At 42.2% G+C, this 24511-nt stretch overlaps 1 protein-coding gene and 1 long non-coding RNA gene across 7 annotated transcripts in view; one reads left to right on the top strand and one right to left on the bottom strand.

The window, feature by feature from the left end:
• The first annotated feature begins 207 nt into the window (after nt 1-207).
• On the top strand, nt 208-9232 carry LOC100674271 (folate receptor alpha). The gene is made up of 4 exons (XM_003420060.3): nt 208-6071; nt 8211-8399; nt 8562-8697; nt 8840-9232. The coding sequence occupies exons 1-4, from the start codon at nt 5907-5909 to the stop codon at nt 9115-9117; spliced, it is 768 nt and encodes a 255-aa protein (XP_003420108.2). The 5' UTR covers nt 208-5906; the 3' UTR covers nt 9118-9232.
• Nucleotides 9233-9817: 585 nt separating this feature from the next.
• Nucleotides 9818-24511, bottom strand: part of LOC111747665 (uncharacterized) — a 29874-nt gene continuing 15180 nt past the window's right edge. Inside the window, exons 1-5 of one of the 6 annotated variants that reach the window (XR_010322474.1) lie at nt 17440-18719; nt 16629-16699; nt 16090-16407; nt 14851-14929; nt 9821-14295 (exon numbers count right to left, since the gene is read on the bottom strand). This is a non-coding gene — a long non-coding RNA (uncharacterized LOC111747665). The other 5 variants (XR_010322475.1, XR_010322471.1, XR_010322472.1 and 2 more) reach the window with 5 other exon arrangements.

Consider the following 24511-nt stretch of genomic DNA (forward strand, 5'->3'; position numbering starts at 1 on the left):
AGCATTTCTCTCCTGAATTATCGAACAAACCAAAAAAACCAAACAAGTTACCATCAAGTAGACTCTGACTCACGGCGACCTCATAGGTACAGAGTAGAACTGTGCTCCATAGGATTTTCATGTCTGATCTTTCAGAGACAGATGGCCAGATGTTTTTTCTGAGGAGCCTCCGCGGATCTGAAGCACCAACCAACCTTTCAGGTCTTAACATTTCTCGCTACCCAAAAACCAAAACCCAAACCCATTGCCGTCGAGGAGATTCCAACTCATGGCAACCCTATAAGACAGGGTAGAACTGCCCCATAGGGTTTCCAAAGCTGTAATCTTTACGGAATCAGATTGCCACATCTTTCTCCTGCAGAGATAATATTGCAGTTCATGTACACATCACATTTTATTCGGTCCCCTCCTGGCAGATGCTTGAGGGAGGGGAGTTCTTTTATGACCTTGACATTTTTGAAAAACACAGACCAGTTATTTTATTGAATATCCCTCAGTTTGGGTTTATCTCATGATTAGACTGAGGTTATCCATTTTGGGCACAAATGCCCCAATAGTAATCCAGTATCCTTCTCACGCATCGTAATGGGTAATGTCAACTTTCATCTTTTGGTTGAGATAGTGTCTGCCAGGTTTCTTGTCTACTCTTTTCCCTTTGTAATAAGTAAGTATTTGATAGGGAGGTCTTTTGAGAACCATAGATATCTGTTCCTCAACAAACTTGCACAAATGAATTTTACTGCCTCATGGGCATTTTTTAAAAAGTAAAAATAAAACCCCAAAGTGTCTTGTTAGGTGACAACTCCCTCTCCAAACTTTCAACATTTTCCCATGGTATTTGTTAGAAAAACCAAACTTCTTCAATGGCGTAGAAGGTCCTGCCCCACCTCTTAGATCTCATAGCAAATCACCACCCTATACTCCCACTCCCATCCCATGTATGAGCTCTGTTTACACTTTCTGCCTTGGGACCTTTGTTCCAATAATTCCCTCTCCCTGTGCCTGGAATGGAATTACTGGGTGGTGCAAATGGCTAAAGCACTCAGCCACTAACCAAGAGGTTTTGGAGGTTCAAGTTCACCCAGAGGTGCTTCAGAAGAAAGGCCTGGGAATCTGCTTCCAAACAATTGGCCATTGAGAATCCTATGGGGCACAGTTCTACTCTGACACGTATGGAGTTGCTGTGAGTCAGAAGCAACTTGATCACAACCGGTTTGGTGCCCAGGATGTTCTTCATTCATCCTCTGCAGGCTGGCTCCTTATAGCCACTTCGATCTCAGCCTAAAATGCTCCCCTTTTTTGCCCCCCAGTGACTTTCCTGAAGAAGCCATCCAGGCACTTTCTAGCACATCACGTAGTCACTCTGGCCCCTTTTACGTAGATCTGTCTACTGTATTTATTGCCTGGCTCGTCCTCAACAGGAGCCCCTGAGTGGTACAACCCTTAACTTGCTCTGCTGCTGGCGGAAAGACTGGAGGTTCGAGTTCACCCAGCGGTGCCTGGTGATCTATTTTCGAAAAATCAGCCATTGAAAACCGTGTGGAGCACAGTTCTACTCTGACACACATGTGGTTGCCATAAGTCGGAGTCAACTCAACTGCATCTGGTCACTGGTGTCCCCAACAAGACATGCACACCTGAAAGCAGAGGCCATGCCTATGCCGTTTAGTGCCGGATCCTCAGGGCCCGGGTCAGTGCCAGGTGCAGAGGAGGTGCTCAGTAAGTTAACGAATCCATGCACTCCTCTGTCAGTCAACAAGTGCTTTCTGAACATCCAGCGCTGGCCTGTGCTAGTCTCCGGGACAAAGAGAGAACTGAGTCCCATGTCACGGCTTGGTGGAGGGAGACAGACCTAAGAACCAATAACCTTTAGAGCAATGAGGTGAGGCTTTGACAGAAGGATGGTGGTGTTCTATGTGAGCCCAAAGAGGTCAGGGAAGGCTTGCCAAGGAGTCAAATTTGCAGAGAAGGAAATGAGGAGGGGAAAAGTCATCCCAGGGAGAGGGTTTGGCAACTACAAAGGCATGGATGTAATATAAGCACAAGCAGCATTTCTGGGTGATGGCGAGAGAAGCTGTGAGGGCGCAGGAGATAAGGCCAGAGAGCAAACACTGGACCTGCAGTCCTGGTTGTAGGAGCATCTCTCCTGCAGTTGCTACTTGAAAGGAGCCAGGCTCAGACTCAGATCTGAATCCTAGCCTCTCCACTTGCCACAGTTTCTGCCTTTGGGAGGATGGGTTATAGGAGATATGCTGTATCTCAGGAGAAGCTCGGGTTTCTCTCCACCCCACTCTAGGGGCTGCCCTCCAGCTCCTTAAGGCCCAGAGCCCCCACCTCTGTAGGTCAAACACTTTTAAGTTATCTTGGCCAGGTCACAGGACAACCTTCAAATTGGGGTCTGACAGAATGCTGATAGCCAGTCTTCCCAGTATTTTGCTTCCAGTCTGGGTCAGATACTCTCCTTCGGCTCACCAGGGGGCTGCCTGGGGCAAACCTCTGGCTACAGGGGAGGGGTCATAAAGCCAGTTAATGATCATCTCCCAGGGCAAGGGTGGAGGATGTGGGGGCAAGGGTGGGTCCCAGTTAGAGGAACTCCCACCTTTCAGACATTCTTAGACGTCTGTCCCACCCTTCTCCAATCAGCAGGCTGATTATAAAGCAAGGAGGATATAAAGCGAGGAGGGAGGCAAGAGGGCTGCTAGAATCTTCAGAGCACTTAGCATCTAGATTGTCACAGGTTTCAGGTAAGGCTCAGGCTCACCGATGAGGGACAGGGAAAACAGGGAAAGCAGGACTCTGGCTGGGGACAGGGTCTCCTGGGAGTCGGTTTCTTTGCAATTCCTTTAGGGTATTCCTTCTCCTCTGGCTCCTGCTTTCTCCCTTGTTCCTTGGGCATTCTGCATGGTATTGGGCCCCCATTTCTCTGAGTTTCCACCGCCATCCTTATCCTGCTGGCTCCCACATCCAACCGAGACCTTCTGGACCCAACCCAGACCCTTCCCTGAGCCCTAACCTCTACAATCACCTCCCTCTGGGTCGCACCTCCCTCTGGTTGACACAATGGAGTTTCGTGTTTCCTCCTGCCAAAATTTACACCTTCCTTTTTCCCTTTTCCCATCAAGGATCACCATGGTCATGGTCAAACAAAGGCTCTGTCTTTGGCAGGGTAAAGGGGTAGAGGTGAGTGAGGCTGGGGACTGGTAGGAAGAGCCTAAATTAGATCAAACTCCAAACCTAATAGTGTAGAAAGAATTTTGGGGAGAAAGGCTGAGGGGAGGGTGTGCCTTGGAACAACCAGAGGCTCTGGTCAAAAGATTTGGAATGTCCGTGATTATGCTGCCAGAGGTAGGTAGACCTGTGGCTATGGGGTTGGAGGAGTTAGAGGTCCTATAAGTTGGGGATTTGGGAGCTTCTTGTTCTCTACAGCTGGCTGGGACGCTGGAAGCCTGAGTTCCAACCCTTGCTCTGCCAGTGGCTCTGCTCTGCTTCTCTGGGTGGAAGTGGATCAGATGATCTCAAAGGATCCCAAGCTCAAGATGCAAGATTTTGTCAAACAAAGAGCTTTAGGAAGAAACAGGATAAGCGGGGCTTGGGCACTAGCCTTAAAACAAAAGAACCAAACCTGTTGCCCTCGAGTTGATGCTGACTCATAGTGATCCTACAGGCCAGAGTAGAACTGCCTGGTAGGATTTCCAAGGAGCAGCTGGTGGATTCAAACTGCCAACCTTTCGGATAGTAGCTGAACTGTTAACCACTGCACCACCAGGGCTCCACTGGCCTTAGGCCTGCACTATTAATCTGCCCCTATGAAGGCCTGGCTGGTGCCAAGTGCAATAATTAACTGCTAAGTGGCCTTCGCCCGATCCCAGCTCCATTCCTGGGCTTCATTCCCACTGCCTGCCCAACCGCCTGTCTCCTAGGACACTAAACCTGCCGCTGCCCCCTGGATTAAGGCAAGGGTGAGGGTAGAGCAGATTAGAAGCCAGAGCCAGACCGAGAGCTACCTCCTCTCCCAGGTACGCCATTCCCCACCCCCATGAGAGGTGTCACATCCTATGGGACTCCCAGTATGTGTTAAAGGACTTGCTGAGCTGGGCAGGCCCTTTGTTTACCTAAATCCCAGAGTATCCAGAAGGGGAGATTGAGGGCCAGATCGAAGTCAACTACAAGTCAGTGCCTATCCCTGAACTGGAGTCCAAGGCTCTTGTATTTCAGCCCAACACTGTTCTCAGCTCTTCCAATCTGGGGCCCCAAGTTTGGAGTGGAGTTGTCATAGTTAGACCAAGATTTGAAAGTGGATTTAGGAGGGTGGAGAAGGGGCTTGCAGGGCAATATAGGTCACAAGGAAAGGGAGAGAACTCTGGCCCCCGAAAACAGCCACAGCAAGAGAGACTGTCAGACACCACCCCCCGCACTTCACTCTCATCAGCGGCCCTGTGAGTGCCAGCACGGGGAAGGTGCAAGAGCTCTGAACTTCAGGGTCAGATGTGGGTGGTCCCTGCTGTTTGACTTTGCGTATGTCTATCCCTCAATTAGTGCCCAACTGATTACACAGAGCCTCACTGGCTACCGGTTTTTTGTTCCTACATTTAATCCTCAGATGAAGAAACTAAGCCTCACGATAGTTTTTCCCCGAGGCCAAGCAGGAGTTGGAGTGAAGAATGAGTTCCTGGAGGCAACCCTGGAACCTTGTGCTCTAAACTGCTAGGTTTTGTTTTCCCAGACTAACCTAATCTGAAGAGTCACCTGGTGTTTCCTCAGAGTACAGGTTTACTTGGCTCTGCTTCCGGGTATTAGTGAGTGCATGGGTCAGTGAAAGGGATGATTGAGTCCTGGAATGAATGAATTAGCACGTGAGAGAATGAATGAATACCGGAATGAATGGAGTTGTGAAAGAACGGATTCCAGCAGGGTGGGGCAGGGTGGGGAAGGACAGCTGGGTGGGAAATAATTCTAGGCTTACATGAGCCCTGTGATCTCCCCCGTGCTGGGCTAAGTGCGGAGAGACACCCTTACTCAGGCCCTGTCTAGGAGGCCCAGGCAAGACACTGACGCCCTGAGGGTGATGGGGGCACTGTAGAGGTAGGGTAAGGTGCTCACTGTGTGAACAGGGAAGGCACAGGAGCTTTAGTGAACCCTCGTGTGAGTGAGTTAGAGGAGAGAGATGGAGAAAGAACCTGTGGGAAGTTTCAAGCATTTTAGGAAGGGTCAGGTCCCTGGTGTGAGGGAAAGGGTCACTTCTCAATTCAGTGACTGAGGTCAAAGGATTGAGGTATTATGAAGGCCAGCAGAGGCATGGCCAGCTCTGTGGTAGGGGGCTCAGGAGCCTCCCAAGACCCCAGGGAGGCTGCCCCATGCCCTGGAGCTTCTGTGCCCTGTGCCATCCCCCAGGTCACAGCTGTTGTTAGTTGCCCTTGAGCTGATTTCCACTCGTGGGGACCTCATGTTTGCAGAGAACTGCTCTGTCACAAGGCTGTGATCTTTCTGGAGCAACTTACCAAAAGGTTGTCAATCCCAACCTACCCAGAGGCTCTGTAGGAGAAAGACCTGGCAATCTGTTCCCATAAAGATTTAAAAAAATACAATTCCTATAGGACAGAGTAGAACTGCCCCGTAGAGTTTCCAGTGAGCGGCTGGCCAAACTCTTAACCACTGTACCACCAGGGCTCCATGTAAAGATTATAGCCTAGAAAACCCTATGGAGCAGTTCTACTCTGTCACATGGGATCACTGAGTTGGAAACTGCTTGACGGCACCTGAACAACAATAGGGGTGGGACGTGACCTGCCTCAGGCTTTCCTGTCCAGGCCCCACCTACTTGGGGCTGTTCCCACACCTTGAGGCCCCACCTCCCCACCTCCGCATTCCTTGGTGCCACTGACCACAGCTCTTCTTCAGAGGCAGACATGGCCTGGCTGATGACAGCACAGCTGCTGTTTTTTCTGTTGGTGGCCGCCGGATGGGGTGCCCAGCTCAGGACTACACAGGCCAGGACTGAACTTCTAAACATCTGCATGGATGCCAAACACCACAAGGGAAAGCCAAGCCCCGAGGACAAGTTGCATGACCAGGTGGGCCAAGTGGGGCTCTGAATGTGGGAGGAGCTGACTCAAGCAGGAGTTGGAGTGAAGAATGAGTTCCTGGAGGCTAACCTGGAACCTTGTGCTCTAAACTGCTAGGTTTTGTTTTCCCAAACTAGCCTAATCTGAAGAGTCACCTGGTGTTTCCTCAGAGTACAGATTTCCTTGGCTCTGCTTCCAGGGATTAGTGAGTGCATGGGTCAGTGAAAGGGATGATTGAGTCCTGGAATGAATGAATTAGCAAGTGAGAGAATGAATGAATACCAGAATAAATGGAGCTGTGAAAGAATGGATTCCAGCAGGGTAGGGAAGGAGGAGAGCTGGGTGGGAAATGATTCTAGGTGTACCTGAGCCGTCTGATCTCCCCCGTGCTGGGCTAAGTGCAGGCTAAGTGCGGAGAGACACCCTTACTCAGGCCTTTTCGACACCCTATCTAGGAGGCCCAGGCAAGACGCTAAAGCCCTGAGCCTACGTGTCCAAAGTCCTGGCAATTGGCCCCTGTAAAGATTACAGCCAAGAAAACTCTAAGGGGCAGTTCTACTCTGTCACATGGGGTCATTATGAGTTGGACTTGATGGTACCCAACAGCAACAGGTGTTGAACATACCGCTTGCCAGATGTTGTCTGTACAATGCCAACCACTCTCCTTGTGTTGTTGAGTTTCCGCATTACATGGCTAAGCAAGGAGGCCCAGAGAGAAGCCTGGGAATGAAGTTGGGGAAACCTGTCCTGGGGGTTGATGTAGGGTCTTGAACTGGAAAGGGGTTCTCCAAGGATCTGGAAGGAGAAACTGCACGCAGTGGCTTGCTTTCTGCCAGCCCCAAACAGCTCCAGACAGACAGAGGCCCCTCCTGGTCATGAGTCTGGGTGCAAGTCGCCTTGGTTTATGCATCTAGCATGTACACAGTGGCTCTAGATCCTATTGATCCTGAGGTCTCTTTCAACAATGGTTTTTGCAACAACTTTTTTAATATCATGAACCTATCTATAAACATGATTTTTAAAGTCAATATGACGCCATAATTGTAAAGAAAAAGCCAAAGGAAAATAATTTCAGTATGTGAATGTTCAGCATGACTCCATTAGCAGGTAATGACCACAGTCCCCTCTTTGCACTGTTGGGATCACTGAGCCCACAGCTGCAAGTGCAGACCAACAGGTGATGGTGTATCTTGAATATTTTGAGCAGTCTATATATTTTTTAAAATGTGTGGATTTTAATATTTTGTTTTTACTAAATTCTAAGCTGTGGATTTTCATTTAATAAGTACGTGTTGAGTGTTTCTGTAATTGGAACTCTTCTGAAGATAACCTAAACCAGTTGCCATCAAGTCCGTAAGGAGTCCTGGTGGCGCGGTGGTTAAGCACTTGGCGGTTCAAGCCCACCAGCCACTCTGTGAGAGAAAGATGTGGCAGTCAGCGTCCATAAAGATTTATAGCTGTAAAAACCCTATGGGGCAGTTCTACTCTGGTTTGTCAAGTCTATTCTGATTCATGGCAGCTTATGGCAACCCCATGTGTGTCAGGGTACAATACACACCACAGGGTTTTCAAGGCTGTGACCTTTCAGAAGCAAATTGCCAGGTCTTTCTTCCGAGGTGTCTTTGGGTGGGTTGAAAACCATCGATCTTTCGGCTAGTAACCCAGTCCTCAATCATTTGCACTATCCAGGGACTCCGATTCTGGAGATACAATTTATTTAGCTTGCTTGCATACCTCCAGGTCTTTGTCACCTTCTCAATGAGGCTTAGTCTGACTATCTTGTAAAACTCAGTCTCTGTCTCCCCTTCCCTGCTATATTTTTTTCCAAAGGACTTTTTATGTGATAAGTGTTCCTTGTTGGCCCCCAGTTTCTAGAAAAGTGCCTGGGTTCGAGTAAATATGAGCTTAATAAAAAATTGAATTAATGAATTTTGTAATGACAGCACCTCCAGGCAGCGGTTCCCTCCTGGGCTCCCACAGCCTCCAAAAGCCCCCTCCTCCAAAGAGAACCCCAACAGCAAGTATTTCCACAAAAGGTTTTGATTGGGTTGGGGAAGCAAGGACTAGATGGCACGAGGCTGCGTGTGGGAATATTCTGGCCACTGTGGGCGTGGGCGTGGGAGTTAGTCCCTGGTCTTCTCCATCCAGTGCACCCCCTGGAAGAAGAACTCCTGCTGCTCTGTCAACACCAGCCAGGAAGCCCACAAGGATATTTCCTACCTGTACAGATTCAACTGGGACCACTGTGGAAAGATGGAGCCTGCCTGCAAGTGGCACTTCATCCAGGACACCTGCCTCTATGAGTGTTCCCCCAACTTGGGGCCCTGGATCCAACAGGTATGAGTGTCCTCCCTGGCACCCCAACCCAGCAGAGGAACCACACTTGCCAGACATCTCTGCAGTCTTCTCCCCCAACCTCTGCCCAGTTCCAGTTCTATATGGATCTGGCCTCCTGAGATTTTTGGGCCTGAGCCCTTCTTCTCTACCAATGCTCTTCAGGTAGACCAGAGCTGGCGCAAAGAGCGGATCCTCAATGTGCCCCTGTGCAAAGACGACTGTCAACGCTGGTGGGAAGACTGCCGCACCTCCAATACCTGCAAGATCAACTGGCACAAGGGCTGGAACTGGACCTCAGGTGAGGGCTGGTGGAGGGCTTGGAAGTGGAGTGAAGGTGGATGTGTAGGGGTGTGGAATGGGTATGTATTTGGGGTTATGGGCTGGTGAAGTCAGAGGTAGTTCTGGACTCAATGGCTGAAGGTTTTTCATCCTCCCTATAGGGTATAACCAGTGCCCAGCAGAGGCTAAGTGTGCCCCATTTCACGTCTATTTCCCCACACCTGATGTTCTGTGCAATGAAATCTGGAGTCAGTCCTACAAAGTCAGCAACTACAGCCGAGGGAGCGGCCGCTGCATCCAGATGTGGTTCGACCCCGCCCACGGCAACCCCAACGAAGAGGTGGCGAGGTTCTATGCCGAGGCCATGAGTGGTGCTGAGCCCTGTCGGGCTTGGGCTCTCTTGCTCAGCCTGGTCTTGCTGCTCTGGTTGCTCAGCTGAGCTCCTTCTACCTTCTGATACCTGGACATTACAGCCCTGTTCATCCCCAGAGCTTCAAGTTACTCAATTTGTGCTCCATAGTAGGGTCCTCTGAAAGCCAGTTTAAATAAATAGATGCCCCACATGTGTCTTGTGAATTATTAGGGGTTGACTGGGGATACCACTGTTTTGCTTCCTGATTCCCATTGACTGAAACCAGTTAAACTTGGTCAATTCTCAGCTCTGACACTTTGCTATGAACTGGAGCCAGATACTTAACTACTCTTTTAATCTAGGACACATTTATAACTCTCAATTTCATTTTTTACTATATCTCTTACCGGAGCCCTGGTGGCACAGTAGTTAAGAGCTTGGCTGCTAACCAAAAGGTCAGCAGCTCGAATCTACCAATCGTTCCTTAGAAACCCTACCAGACAGTACTACTGTCCTATAGGGTTGCTATGAGTTGGAATCAACTCCACTACAAAAAGTTTGGTTTGGAAACCCTGGTGGCACAGTGGTTAAGAGTTTGGCTGCTAGCCCAAAGGTAGTTCGAATCCACCAGCTGCTCCTTGGAAATCCTATAGGGCAGTTCTACTCTGTTCTATAGGGTCGCTATGAGTTGGAACCGACTTGATGGCAATGGAACAGGTTTGGTTTTTTTTCCCTAATCTAGAGCCAAAAAAAAAAAAAAAGAGCCAGGCCCAGGATTTTACCATTTAAATTGTTCCCAAGCTGCCCAGTGTTGCCTGCTCTGAAATAGAAGAGACAGGAATGGAAGTGCCCTGCGTGTTCTGGGTGGGTAGCTGGGAAGAGGTTAAGAGGGCCAGAAAAAGCTATTCTTCACTAGCAGCTCATACTCACAAAGCACTATCTGTCAAGAACTGTTCTAAATGCTTTGTCTTTGTTCCTATAAGGTATATCGACTGTTTGCATTTTACATACATGGAAACAGGCACATAAAGAAATTTGCCAAATTCACCCTTTCCACAAGAGCTTGGGTTTCATCCTATGCAGTCTGGCTCTTGAGAGTAAGCTCTTTGCCCTTGTTGAGTAGGCAGATATGTGTACCTTGAAGGAACACTGGGTCCCTGCCTGACCAGAGCAGCTGGGCCCAAGCTGGTCTCTGGTAGACCTAGGACTAGAAGCCAAACCTAGAATCTTAGAGCAGATCCCAAACCAGTGATTTGGAAGGTTTTTTTAGGCATTGTTCCCACATTAAGTATAGTTTGTAGCAGTTTAAATATGATAGGTTATGTTATAGTAACATCCCTAGTATCTCAGTGGCTTAACTCAAACCCTTATTTCTTGCTCAAGCTACAAAATTTAATGCGTATTGTGTGGGGGGAAGATTCTTCTTACTCATGACTCAGGCTTATGGAGACTCCATCTTGACATACACTTTCATGAGGTAAGAATCTATAGGATACTCAACCTTGCAAATGTAGCATATAAGAAGTTTTATAAATCTGAATTTCTGTGGGGTGTATGAGGGAAAACATTCTAAGGAATATAGTATCTGGTTCCAACAAAATCTATCATCTGAGACAAACCTATTCCACCATGAATTCTGAGCGACTGGTTGGAACCAAGTGGCAATCAAAGAGGGAGTCTGTTCTTGGTGTAGATGTTGACAATGCCAGTGGAGATGTTTAGGAGAGTGACGCATTGACCAAAGATTTTTTTTTTTTTGGAGAGAGTGTTTATTCCAGTTGGCACGAGGATAGTCTGCTAAATTGAGGGTTAGAGACCAGAGCCAGAGCAAAGAAAAAGAGCTGCATCAGATGACTGATCAAAAAAAAGAACATGAAGCACATTACCAAAAATATCAAAACAGTAGCCACAATCAATCTCCCTCACTAATTTTACTCATTCCTTTAAAATTATTTATTGTTCTATGCCTGCAAGTTCTCTCTATAGAAGTCTTCTACTTCGGGACAGAAATTTTTCTGGAAATCTCAAATCACAGGGCTCAGACATCCGAGTGAATCATCCAAGTGTTAGTTTGTAATGTCAAATCCGTGAGTCTATTTCTTGTCAGTAAATTATGGCAGGGACCTTTAGGCAAACGAGGGGAGAATAAGAAACCACCTGTTGACAGTATCAAATAGTCTGGTCACTCTAATACAGCAACTGCCAATATCAGAATGAAAGAGAAGAATTTTCACCAGAGTATAGTACATAAGTGCATGGGCCCACGGGTAACTGGTGTCTTTCATAGTCTCAGCTGATGATTACTTTGAGGAGAATATACTATTAGAACCCAGTAAGAAGAGTGGGACAAAGAGAGTCTTCTCTATCAATTTAATCAACTTATTTTAATTTTATTGTAGTAATAAAACATTTGCCATTTCCACAATCTTCACAGGTACAGGTCAGTGACATTAATCACGTTCATCATGTTGTTCAGCTATCACGATTAACCATTCCTGAATTTTTCCATCACCCTTGACAATTTATTTTTGATAATTCCATTTATCCTTTCTACTTTGCCTGATCTCTATGGGTAAAATGGACAGTGAATGTATTTACCAATATTGAGAGTTTTATAATCTATTTTGTAAGATGTGCACCAAAATTGCTACCAATAATAAAAGGTTATTTTAAACCAAGAGTTAAAATCATCCTGGAAATTTGTTGACAGTCGTCATGAAAGCCTTTACACGTGAATACAAGTAGGCTTTCACTCAACCAGGAAGGTCCACAATCACTGACCATTCATAGTCACACCTTTACCTTGTATAAAAAAATCACCTAGAAGGGATGAGCTCCTCTTTTTGCTTTGACATCTTTCTCTGCATTGTGGACACAATGGACAGGGCAGTTCTTCTAATACCGATGAATGAATTTTAAAAACATGGGGCATGCTAAAATTATACCTAATTATTTTTAGCATCTCTGTTTATGAGTACTATGCTGCAAAGGAGCAAAATTTTGGTGTAATCTAAGAGTCCCTGGGCAGTGCAAACAGTTAAGCACTCAACTACTAGCCGAAAGGTTGGCAGTTGGAACCCACCCAAAGGCACCTTGGAAGACAGGCATGGTGGTCTGCTCCTGAAAGGTCATAGCCTTGAAAGCCCTATGGAGAAATTCTACTCTGTACACATGGGGTCACCATGAGCTGGAATCTACTCGAAGGCAACTAACAACAACAGCATCTGAGAAGTGTCAAGAAGATTTTGTTGTAAAAGATGATAGTTTCAAAATTTTTTGTGGTGAAAATATACATAGCAAACACATGCCAGTTGAGCAATTCCTACATGTATAATTCACTGACACTGGTTACATTCTTCAAGTTGTACAACCAATCTCACCGTGCTTTTCCAAAGTATTCCACCGCCATTAACATAAACTCACTGCCCCCTAAGCCAAAATTCTCCTTTTCTCCCTCCCTTCCTCCCATCTCTGGTAACCACTAATAATTCTTGGTTTCTGTATATTTGCTTATTTCAGATAAGTGAGATCATATAGTATTTGTCCTTTTGGGACTGACTTATTTCACTCAGTACTATGTTTTCAAGGGTCATCCATGTTGTGGCATATATCAGAACTTTATTTCTCTTTATGGCTGAGTAATATTTCATCGTGTATATATATATATATATTCTACATTTTGTTTATTCGCTCATCCTTTGAGGACATTTCAGTTGTTTCCACCTTTTGGGTATTGTGCAAATGCTGCAATGAACATTGGTATACCTGTGTCTGCAGGGCCAGATTAAGGCACATGAGAGCCCTAAACACCTATAATCTGTGGTGTACCCTCCTCTGCTAATTCGTGCATTTGAATGGGATATATGAGTTATATATATACATGTGTGTATATAAATCTGCGTGTGTGTCTTAACTATCTGATGTAACTTCTTCTTAAATGTGATTATGATATTAGCAATTGAATGCAAAAGTGGCATATGCCATTTTAGCAGAATGAGATGAACTGGATTATAAAACTTCTAGTGGGTATTTTTATGGGGTATTAAGATTTCTTTCTATATACCACATTGTCTAAATTGTCTACAAAAGGAATATTCCACGTATTGCACAACTAAAAAATGAGTCAGGGCAGTTACTTGTTTCAACAATCAACTTTCACCAATTTTGCTTTAAACAGCTCATACTTCACTGTTGATGCTTGTTTCATAATAAATGCTATAATTATAAATGAACAAATGAAAAGATGTCATAAAAGAAAATTTAACGATCAGAAAAAATATTACAACAAATTACTATATTTTAATTTTAAAGAGATCTTTCACATCTAACATGTTACAATTAAAAACTTAAAAAAATTATGATTTCATCACAACTAAGCTGTAGAACGATCCCTACTTCCATACATAATAAGGATAATGATTCGAGTATTTCTTGAATTGTACTCTGAGGATTTCTGAGTCTCTTTACAGATGAACATGAGTGTTCTATCGTGCAGTTTGTGACCATTGAAGTTAGGAATATGCATACAGCAATTTCAACATTGGGAAATACACATCGTACTTTGTCTTCTGTTATGGAATCATACATGCCTACACGAGTAAAAATTGTCTTTCCTGAATCTGTAAACTTAGTTCTCATGTAAGAATGAAATTGTCCCACTTCTCCATAAAGGTTTGTATTTAAGTCATCAGGAAAAGTCTGCACTAATTTTATGGGTGCCTTCATGCATTCTTCATCAGGTATAACCACACTGTTTAAGAAGGAAAATTTATTTGAAAGTACTTCGTACACTTTCGCCCTTTTTTCATGCATGACTCAAGTGTGTCAATAATGGTGTAGTATGTGTGGTTACGTGAAACTGATCTCTGGCACTCAATGATACTTCTGGAGCACTTCCATTATTTACCTGTTTCTTTCTAATGCTTCTGTGACAGTGAACTGCTTGATAATCAGTATTTGACAGTATTTGTTTTGTTGTGTTTTCACAGACTTCTCTTAAATATGTAAATATCCTGTTAATGATTGGTAGAGATCTGTGCATGTCTTTAAGTTTACTTATGAATCTTGGAGAGCTTGACTCTTCCAATGAAAATGCTGCAATGTATTATTCCACGTAACCAACATGAATACATACTCTAGTGTTTGCATTTTGTTGTTTTCAGCTTCTTTTGGTATCTCCTTTTTGCGTCTGGTCTTCAGCAATATTTTCTAAGGCATCTAGAATCTGAGTGCACGATTCCTGGATTGCACTTGTTGCTACAGCATCTGCTCCCCAACGTATATTAGAAAGACATTTTAATAATCAAACATTGCCTAAGTATGCTCTAAGAATCACCCAGTGGTGAGTAGAGGTGGTAAAAAATGTGTAGAGTAGCTGAACAGTAGAAAAAAAAATCAGCTGCTTCTGGACAACATTCTACTGCTCTACGTCCTACAAGATTAAGTGAATAACCAGCACATGATATGAAAATAGCATATTCGTTATATTCTAAAATTTTCGGTTGCGTGCCTTTACGACATCCTGACACATGAGCAGCATTTTTATAGGACTGGTGTCTGAACTTAGAAAAACCAATTTTGCAAACTTCACATAAGTAGCGAAGTACCTGACATGCAACTTCTTCATCGGTATGACTCTTTAAGCTAGTAAATGTGATAAACCACTTGACAGGTTTTCCATCTGTTAGAAATACGTATCTAAAAACAATACTTAGGTGATTTGCAGGAGAAAGATCAGGAGAGGAACCTACATACAAACTGAAATATCAGGCTATACTTATTTCACCAAAAATCGTTGATAGAACTTTATCACTTACTCACCTTATTAATTCTTCCCACGTTGTTTTAGACATATACAATGGGTTGCCCTTTCCTGTGTTACCATATTTGGAGATGTGACCTGCAAAAAATGGATCAAACTGAGCAACAAGTTCAAGTAACCCCCTAAATTTCCATTTTGTGGAGACCCAAACACTTCATTTCTTCCTTGAAAAGATAGTCCATGTTCAGCAATTGTTATAACGGCAGCAACAATCCATTACAAAATAGTTTTCCAATACTGACGTCCTTCATTGAGTTGTTTCCAGTTTGTGAGTTAAGCCAAAGCCATGTCTTTGGTTTAAATATGACAACATACGATCTCTGTGAGTTGAACTATTTTCACATTTATTGATCATACTTGAGTTGTGCCAATTGCTAAATCCATCCGTAGCAAGTTGAGAATTAAATTACTTAGGGCTGAATAGTTTACAAACAAACTAAGATACAAAGCTGACTGATGGAAAATATAGTAGCCACTCTCTCGTATAATCTTCACCATTAGATTTGTACCCTAGAAATGTTCTGGCTACAGAACCTTATTTGCTTATCCTCCAGAGATTTTCAAAACAAATTTTCAAATTGTCCACTGTGATGTTGACAATCACTTGGCCCTCTTTGTCAATCCAATAATTTACACCATTAGAAGAAAAATTATTCTACAAAGCAAGATCTGTATTTCTGTTATTTATGGGGTCTGCAGATGCAACAGTTGCAGATTCTAAAATAGTTTCACTTTCTATACCATTATCAATTTTTTTTTACTACAGCAAGGAATGGATGCAGAATTTGGAACAAATTCTGTTATACTTGGATTGCTATTAGTAATTTCAGCACTAATGGTATTAGTACAACAATTTGTTTACGCATTAAACTCGAACGTTCAACGGAAGTCTCTTATTCATTACAGTTTAAAAAGGAAGTTAATTTTGGAAATGTCTTTAGGGGTTCACCAATCCTTTTCTATTTATCTTCTGTGAGCTTTCATTTTTGCGTTCCACTTAGTTGCTGCCATATCATTCTACCTGAATATACACTTACATCACTTTTTAAATTTGGTCCTACTGTAGCAAATCAATCTAAATAATTGAAAATAAAGAAAATTCGTAAAAGAAAATTTACATTCGAATTTGAACATTAGCACAAAAATTTGCACTTGAAAATTAGTAAGTTAAAAAAATTGATTTACAACATGTAATTTTGTTCTTCAGGTATGAGACAGTCAAAAGATATAGTACTTACAAGGCAGTAGGAAATAATTTCATTTGTTTGTTGTACGATGTTTGTTGGCAGGCGCTTCAAAGATCTCCATGAGTGTTTTTCATCTTGAAATAATACTGAAAAACTTGCACACTCACTTTCTGTCCTTTGATGCTGCGTCTTCACAGTTCATTGGACTACTGCCGATATCCAACTGGGGCGAGAATGATCTTGCAAAGAGCATGATACAAATACAAGGGTATGCTCAATCTGAATGCATGTTTTGGTTTGCTTTGCTGCAGTGCCAGATACGTCACGACTCATGTAATTCTTGTGCCACTGGCAATCGACGAGAGAGAACTGGATATGAGGTTATACCCAATCAGTCCAAAATGAAAAAGAAAATATAATTGTTATCATATATAAAATTTATAAAACGTATTAATTTCATTTAGTGCCCTGCCAGTTTCCTTCTACTGCAGTGCTCACTTTTCCTTGTGTCCTGTCTACTTGGCATCTATGGGTCTTTGTTTGGGACAACTAGTGCTCCTGTTTTGTTGATGCCCTAAGCATGAGCTTACCTTACTTATTGGGTAATTCACTCCCATGTGTCTGTTCCATTTGCTGCTTTCAGATCTTTTGAAATATATACCTAACAGTGGAATAGCTCGGTCAAACAGTAGTTCTATGGTCAAGTTTTTGAGAAATTGTTAAACTGTTTTCCACAGCAGCTGTACCATTTTACGTTCCCATCAGCAATGGACAAGGGTTGATAATTTTATTATTCTGAATTTAGGACCTAATCTTGGAGAAGGGCAACAAAAAGAAGTGTTGTAGAGAAATGGCTTTAGTTTTGGTTGTGTTATTAACAAGAATAATGATATTTTATAACAACCTTATCAAGCAATCTTCTTAAATTTTAACTCCTCTAGAAATGAGGAACCTATTGTTTTTATGTTATATCATGACCTGAGAGCATGATGTGTGTCAGTACAAAAATACAAAAATTAATATGCTTTTTGAGAAGTGAAAGTTCACATTCAGACTGGGTGAGGCCCCAAACTCACCATCAGGGGAGGATACACAGGAAACAGAAAAATAACTTTCACTTCTTCACGTTAACAACGGACTATATACTCAAAAGCCATTTTTCTTATGAACAACTAATAATATTCAAAGTTTTCAAACTTACTTCTTCAAACAGAATTAATCTGAAGAAGCACTTCTCTAAACGTGCCTGAAAATCCACTCTTCATAAAAGCAATAAGAACACCGGGGGGCGGGGGTAAACTGTCAAAATCAACCTTTTCAGAACCCTGAAAATTAACTAAAGGCTTTCAACAATCTAAGCAGCATTTATTCAAGAAAAATGGCTATCATAAGAACAATGACCTTAGTGGCATTTTGACTAGCTTTAATCCAATCCTTCTCTCCCCAGCTCCACAGTAGCCTTCAAAATCAGCAGCCTCACAACTACCAAAACCAAACCAAATCCATTCATGCCTGCTCACGGTCACCGTGAAGAGATAGAGTAGAACTGCCGCCATAAGGTTTCCAAGGCTATAGTTTTTACGGAAGTGGACTGCCACAGCTTTCTCCCTCGTAGTGGCTTGTGGGTTTGAGCCACCGAACTTTGGTTAGCAGCTAAGCACTCAACCACTGTGCTACAAGGGCTCCTTCTCACAACCACAATAGCTATGAAAACCAGCAGGTTAGGGTCACTGTAAGTTGGAATCAACTCAATGGCACACAACAACAACAGTAGCAGGCACTAAGGGTGGTCCCTGTGTGGTGCAAAAAATTAGGTGCTTAACTACTAGCCAAAAGGTTGGAGGTTCCAACTCACTCAGAGCCACCTCAGAAGGCAGACCTGATGATCTGCTTCAGAAAGATCATGGCCTTGAAAACTATGGTGCAGTTCTACTCTGCACACATGGGGTCACCATGAGTTAACTAACAACAACAACAAAGCAGCTACTAGCAGCTACTAAAGGAGGAAGAGCGGGTTTGGAGGTCCCCAAAAAGTCCCATCCCCAAAGAACTGTCACTATTTGACCAATCTGGCAGCTCCCTATAAAAGCCCCACTCACAGGGTTAGTCTTTATTTGACCTGATTCAGAGTTTGCTCACTGAGAAATGCTCAGGCCCACATGCCTTACTGGTGAATTCTATCAAACATTTAAAGAAGAGATAATACCAATTCTTCACAAACTCTTCCAGAAAAGAGTAGAAAACATTTTCCAACTCATTCTATGAGGTTAGTATTACTCTGATACAAAACCAAAGACACCACAAGAAAACTACAAACCAATATTCCTTTTGAATAAAGATGGAAATCTCAACAAAATACGAACAAATTTAGCAACATATAAAAAGGATTATACACCACTACCAAGTGGAATTTATTCCAGGAATAAAAGCTGGTTTCATGTCCAAAAATCAATGTGATATGCCTTATTACTGGAATAAAGGTCAGAACCACATGACCATCTCAAATGATACAGAAAAAACATTTGATAAAATCCAACATCCTTTCATAACAAAAAACACAGAACAAACTTGGAATAGAAGGGAACTTCCTCAATCTGAAAAATTCACAGCTACATCACATTCAATAGTAAGAGCCTAACTGCTTTCTCCTTAAGATCAGGAATCAGTTTTTAAGGAAAATGTTCTACATCGTACCTTGTTGAGTAGCTTTTGGGGTCTTAAAAGCTCGTGAGTAGCCATCTAAGATACATCTACTGGCCCCAACCTGTCTGGAGCAGAGGAGAATGAAGAAAACCAAAGACACAAGGGAAAGATTAGTTCAAACAACTAATAAACACAACTACCACAGCCTCCACCAGCCTGAGTCCAGCACAACTAGATGGTGCCCGGCTACTACCACTGACTACTCTGACAGGGATCACAACAGAGGATCCCGGACAAGGCTGGAGAAAAATGTAGAACAAAATTCTAACTCACAAAAAAAAGACCAGATTTACTAGTCTGATGGAGACTGGAGAAGCCCCAAGAGTATGGCCCCTGGGCATTCTTTTAACTCAGTACTGAAGTCACTCCTTAGGTTCACCCTTCAGACAAAGATTAGACAGGCCCATAAAACAAAGGATAACACACGTAGCTCACCCATGTATACGAGACTAAACAGGCACTCCAGCCCAGGCGCAAGGATGAGATGGCAAGAAGGGACAGGAAAGTTAAGGTCTAGAAGGGAAAATTATTGACATGGCGGGGTTGGCAACCAATGTCACAAAACAATATGTGTATTATGTATTAATTGTTTAATGAGAAACTAACTTGCTCTGTAAAATTTCACCTAAAGTACAACTAAGAAAAAAAAAATTCCTATCCCCCCCCAAAAAAAAGATGAGGAATAAGACAAGAACATCCACTGTCACCATGTCTATTCAATACTGTGCTGAAGGGTCTAGTTCCGGCTATTAGTCAAGAAAAATAAATAAAAGCTATCCAGATTGGAAATCAAGAAGTAAAACTAATTTCTATTCACAGATAATATGATATTATATTTGGAAAATCCTAAGGAATCCACAAAAGCATTGTTATGACTAATGAATGAATCCAGCCAAGTCTGCAGGATACTAGATAAATATTTAAAAATTAGTTGTACACACTATCAATGAACAATTTGAAAATGAACTTAAGAAAACAATTCCATTCATAACTCATTAAAAAAAAAAACTTAAGAATGAATTTAACCAAGGAAGTATAAGACTTCGACACTGAAAACCACAAAACATTGTTAAAGAAACCAAAGACCTAAATAAACAAAAAGAAATTCCATGTTCATGGCTCAGAAGCCTTAATACTGTTAAAATGCAATATTCACCACCAGATCACTACTGATTCAATGCTTATTAAAATCCCAGATGGCATTTTTACAAAAATTGTCAATCTGATCCTAAAACTCATATGAAAATGCAAGAGATCCAGAATAGCCAAAATAGTCCTGAAAAATTGAAAAACCCATGTTTCCCAATTTCGAATTTACTATAACGTTACAGTAATCAAGATAGGTGGTACTGGCATAAGGACAGACATATAGGTCAATGGGATAGGGTTGAAAATCCAGATTTTTGACAAGGTGCCAAGGCAATTCATTGGTGACAGAATAGTCTTTTGAAAAAACGGTGCTGGGAGAACTGAAAATCCACATGCAAAAGAATGAACTTGGACATCTACCTCAAACCACATATAAACATTAGCTCAAAATGAATCAGAAACCTAAATGTAAAAGCAGAAACTATAAAACTCTTGGAAAAAAAATAGAAGTAAATTGCTATGACTTGATCCTAACAGACAGAAAGGACCACATAAACCAGAGACTACATCAGCCTGAGACCAGAAGAACTAGATGATGCCCAGCTCTGACCGATGACTGCCCTGACAGGGAACACAACAGACAACCCTTGAGGGTGCAGGGGAAGAGTGGGATGCAGACCCCAAATTCTTGTAAAAAGACCGGACTTAAAGGTCTGACTCAGACTAGAAGGACCCTGGAGGTCATGGTCCTCAGACCTTCTGTTAGCCCAGGACAGGAACCATTCCGAAAGCCAACTCTTCAGACAGGGATCGTACTGGACTATGGGATAGAAAATGATAATGGTGAAGAGTGAGTTTCTTAGATCAAGTAGACACATGAGACTATGTTGGCATCTCCTGTCTGGAGGGGAGATGAGAGAGTAGAGGGGGTCAGGGGCTGGCCAAATAGATACGAAAATAGAGAGTAGAGGGAAGGAGTGTGATGTTTCATTAGGGCAAGAGCAATTAGGAGTACATAGCAAGGTGTATATAAATTTTTGTATGAGAGACTGACTTCATTTGTAAACTTTCACCTAAAGCACAATAAAAATTTTTTAAAAATTGCTGCAACTTTAGGTTATGGCTTCTTACATACGACACCAAAAGCATAATGACAAAGGAAAAAATACGTAAATTGGACTTCACCAAAATTTAAAACTTTTGTGTGCAAAGATGCCATCAAGAAAGTGAAAAGACAACCCACAGAATGGGAGAAAATATTTGCAAATCATGTATCTGATAATGAACTTGTATCTAGAATATATAAAGGACTCTGACAACTCAACAATAATAAGACAAATAACCCAATTTAAAAAAATGGACAAAGGATTCAAATAGACTTTTCTCCAAAGAAAATTTACAAATGGCCAATAAGCACAGGATAGCATCACTAGCCACCAGGGAAATACAAATCAAAACCACAATGAGATACCACATCACATCTACAAGGATGGCTAGAATAAAAAAGTCAAATAATAACAGGTATTGGTGAGGATGTAGAGAAATCAGAACCCTCGTACACTGCTGGTGGGGTTTTAAGATGGTACAGCGCTTTGGAAGACAGTCTGACAGTCCTCAAGTGATTAAACATAGAATTACCACATGAACCAGTAATTCCATTCTTGGGTATATGTCCAAAAGACATAAAAACATAAGTCCACACAAAAACTTGTACATGAATGATCATAATAGCATTATTCATAATAGCCAAAATGCGAGAACAATCCAAATGCCCATCAATGGATGAATGGATAAACAAATGTGGTATATCCAATGGACTATTATTTGCCAACAAAAAGTACTGATACATGCTACAACATGGATAAACCTTGAAAACATTATGCTAAGTGAAAGACCACACAAAAAATCACATAGTGTATAATTCTGTTTATATGAAATGTCTGGAACAAATCCATACGGACCTCAAATAGATTAGTGGTTTCCAGGAGGATGGAGGAATGGTGAGAGATTGCTAATAGGTACAGGATGATTACAATGTTCTAATATTAGATACTGACAATGGTTGCACAACTCTGTGAATATACTAAAAACCACAGAACTGTATACTTCAATAGGATGAAGGGTATGGTATGTGAATTATATCTCAGTAAAGAAAATAAGCATATGAAAATATATTCGACATCATATGTCATTAAAAAAAAAAAACCCATTGCCGTTGAGTCGATTCCAATTCATAGCAACCCTATAGTAGAGTTGCCCCGTAGGGTTTCCAAGGCTGTGATACTTACGGAAGCAGACTGCCACATCTTTTTCCCAAGGAGTTACTGGTGGGTTTGAACCACAGACCTTTCAGTTAGCAGCTGAGCACTTAGCCACTGTGCCACCGGGGCTCACCATTTGTCATTAAATTAAAAGAACAATGAGATACCACAATGACCAAAATACAAAAACACTGACAATACCAAATGGTAATGAAGATATGGAGCAACATGAATGCTCATTCATTGTTGGTGGAATGCAAAATGGTACAACCACTTTGGAAAACAGTTTGGCAGTTTCTTACAAAGTTAAACATAGTCTTACCACATGATCCTTGGTGTTATGGATTGAATTATGTCCCCCCCCCGCCCCCGCAAAATGTGTTGCAAATCCTAACCTCTATGCCTGTGGTCACTATGAGTTGGAATCAATTTGACCTGCAATGGGTTAGGTTTTCTGGTTTATGCCTGTGGTTATAATCCCATTTGGGAATGGGTTGTCTTTGTTATGTTAATGAGGCAGGATTAGTGTAGGGCGTATCTTGAGTCAATCTCTTTTGAGATATAAAAGAGATTAAATAAGTGAGCAAAGCAGAGTTGGGGGAAGAGAGATGCCAAGCACATGAAGACTGCCCGGGAGCAGGAGCTCAGAAGAGACAACGACATTCCTTCAGAGCCAACAGAGAAAGACTTCCCCTAGAGCCAGTGTCTCAGTCATCTAGTGCTACTATAACAGAAATACCACAAGTGGATGGCTTTAACAAAGAGAAACTTATTCTCTCACTGTCTAGCAGGTTACAAGTCCAAATTCAGGGCGTCAACTCCAGGGGAAGGCTTTCTTTCTCTGTCAGCTCTGGAGGAAGGTCCTTGTCATCAGTATTCCCTTGGTCTGGGAGCATCTCAGTGCAGGAACTTCAGGTCCAAAGGACATGCTCTGCTCCCAGCGCTGCTTTCTTGTTTTTATGAGGTTCCCCTGTCTCTCTGCTCCATTCTCTCTTTTATATCTTAAAGAGATTGGCTTAAGACACTATCTAATCTTGTATATCTCCTCAGTGTAACTGCCACTAATCCATTTTATTACATCATAGTGATAGGATTTACGACACATAGGGAAGTCACACCGGAAGATAAAATGGTAGGCAATCATACAGTCATACAAGGGAATCATGATCTAGTCAAGTTGACAGATATTTTGGGAGGACACAATTCAATCCATGAGAGCCAATGTCCTGAGTTCAGGCTTCTAGCCTCCTAAACTTTGAGAATATAAATTTCTGTTTGTTAAAGCCATCTACTTGTGGTATCTCTGTTACAGCAGCACCCACCCAACCCAGTGCCGTCGAGTCGAGTACGACTCATAGTGACCCACGGCAGCACCAGATAACTAAAACACTTGGCATTTCCCCAATAAAGGTGAAAACTTACATCCACATAAAAACTTGTACACAAATGTTTGTAGCAGCTTATGCATAACCACCAAACACTGGCAATCAAGATGTCCTTCAGTAGGTAAATGGATAAACAATCTGTGCTACATCCATACAATGGACTATTATTCATCAGTAAAAAGAAATGAACTACAGAGCCACAAAAGGATGTAGAGCAATCTTAAATGCATCTGCTAAGTGAAAGAAGCCAGTCTAAAAAGTTTACATACTACATGATTCCAACTATATGTCATTCTAGAAAGGCAAAACTATAGAGATAGTAAAAAGATCAGTGGTTGCCAGGGATTCAGTGGGAAGGAGAGTAGAGGTGAATAAGTGATTTTTAGGGTGGTGAAACTATTCTATGTGAAACTAATGGTGGATACCTACCATTCTGAATTTTTCAAAACCATTGAACTGTACAACACAAAGCATGAACCTTAATGTAAACTATGGGTTATAGTTAATAATAATGCATCAATGTTGGTTCATTAATTATAACAAATGTATAACACTAATGCAAAATGTTAATAATAGGGGAGGCTCTGGGAGGGGCTCAGGAGGTAGGGGACATATAAATATATACTACAAGTCAGAATTGCCTGACAGTACACAACATGTAGTATTTGCTCAATTATTCTATAAATCTAAAACTGTACTAAAAAGAAAATCTATCAATTATTTAAAAAATTAAAATAGCATTAATCCTATCAAACATTCTATAAGACAATGTTACTGCATTGATTTTAGCCTGTAAAATTGAGTGGTATGCAGAACAAATACGTTTACACATAGACAAAAAAAAAAAAAAACAGTTGTCATCTCATCAAGTCCTACTCATGCGTCAGAGTAGAACTGTGTTCCATAGGAATTCTAATGACTGACATGGACAAAATTACATTAAAAAGTTTCTGTGGTTACAAAGTACTTTTAAAAAGGGGTTTTATGAAAAATTTCAACATATAAAAGTAAAGAGAATAGCAGTATAATGAACCC

The sequence above is a fragment of the Loxodonta africana genome, chromosome 7 (assembly GCF_030014295.1).
Source record: "Loxodonta africana isolate mLoxAfr1 chromosome 7, mLoxAfr1.hap2, whole genome shotgun sequence".
NCBI lineage: Eukaryota > Metazoa > Chordata > Mammalia > Proboscidea > Elephantidae > Loxodonta > Loxodonta africana.

Excerpts from the sequence above, each read along its gene's own strand:
- LOC100674271 (XM_003420060.3), top strand. The coding sequence starts at position 5,907 with ATGGCCTGGCTGATGACAGCACAGCTGCTGTTTTTTCTGTTGGTGGCC. Across the intron at positions 8,400-8,561 it reads TGGGGCCCTGGATCCAACAG|GTAGACCAGAGCTGGCGCAA; the intron begins GTATGAGTGTCC and ends AATGCTCTTCAG. Across the intron at positions 8,698-8,839 it reads GGGCTGGAACTGGACCTCAG|GGTATAACCAGTGCCCAGCA; the intron begins GTGAGGGCTGGT and ends TCCTCCCTATAG.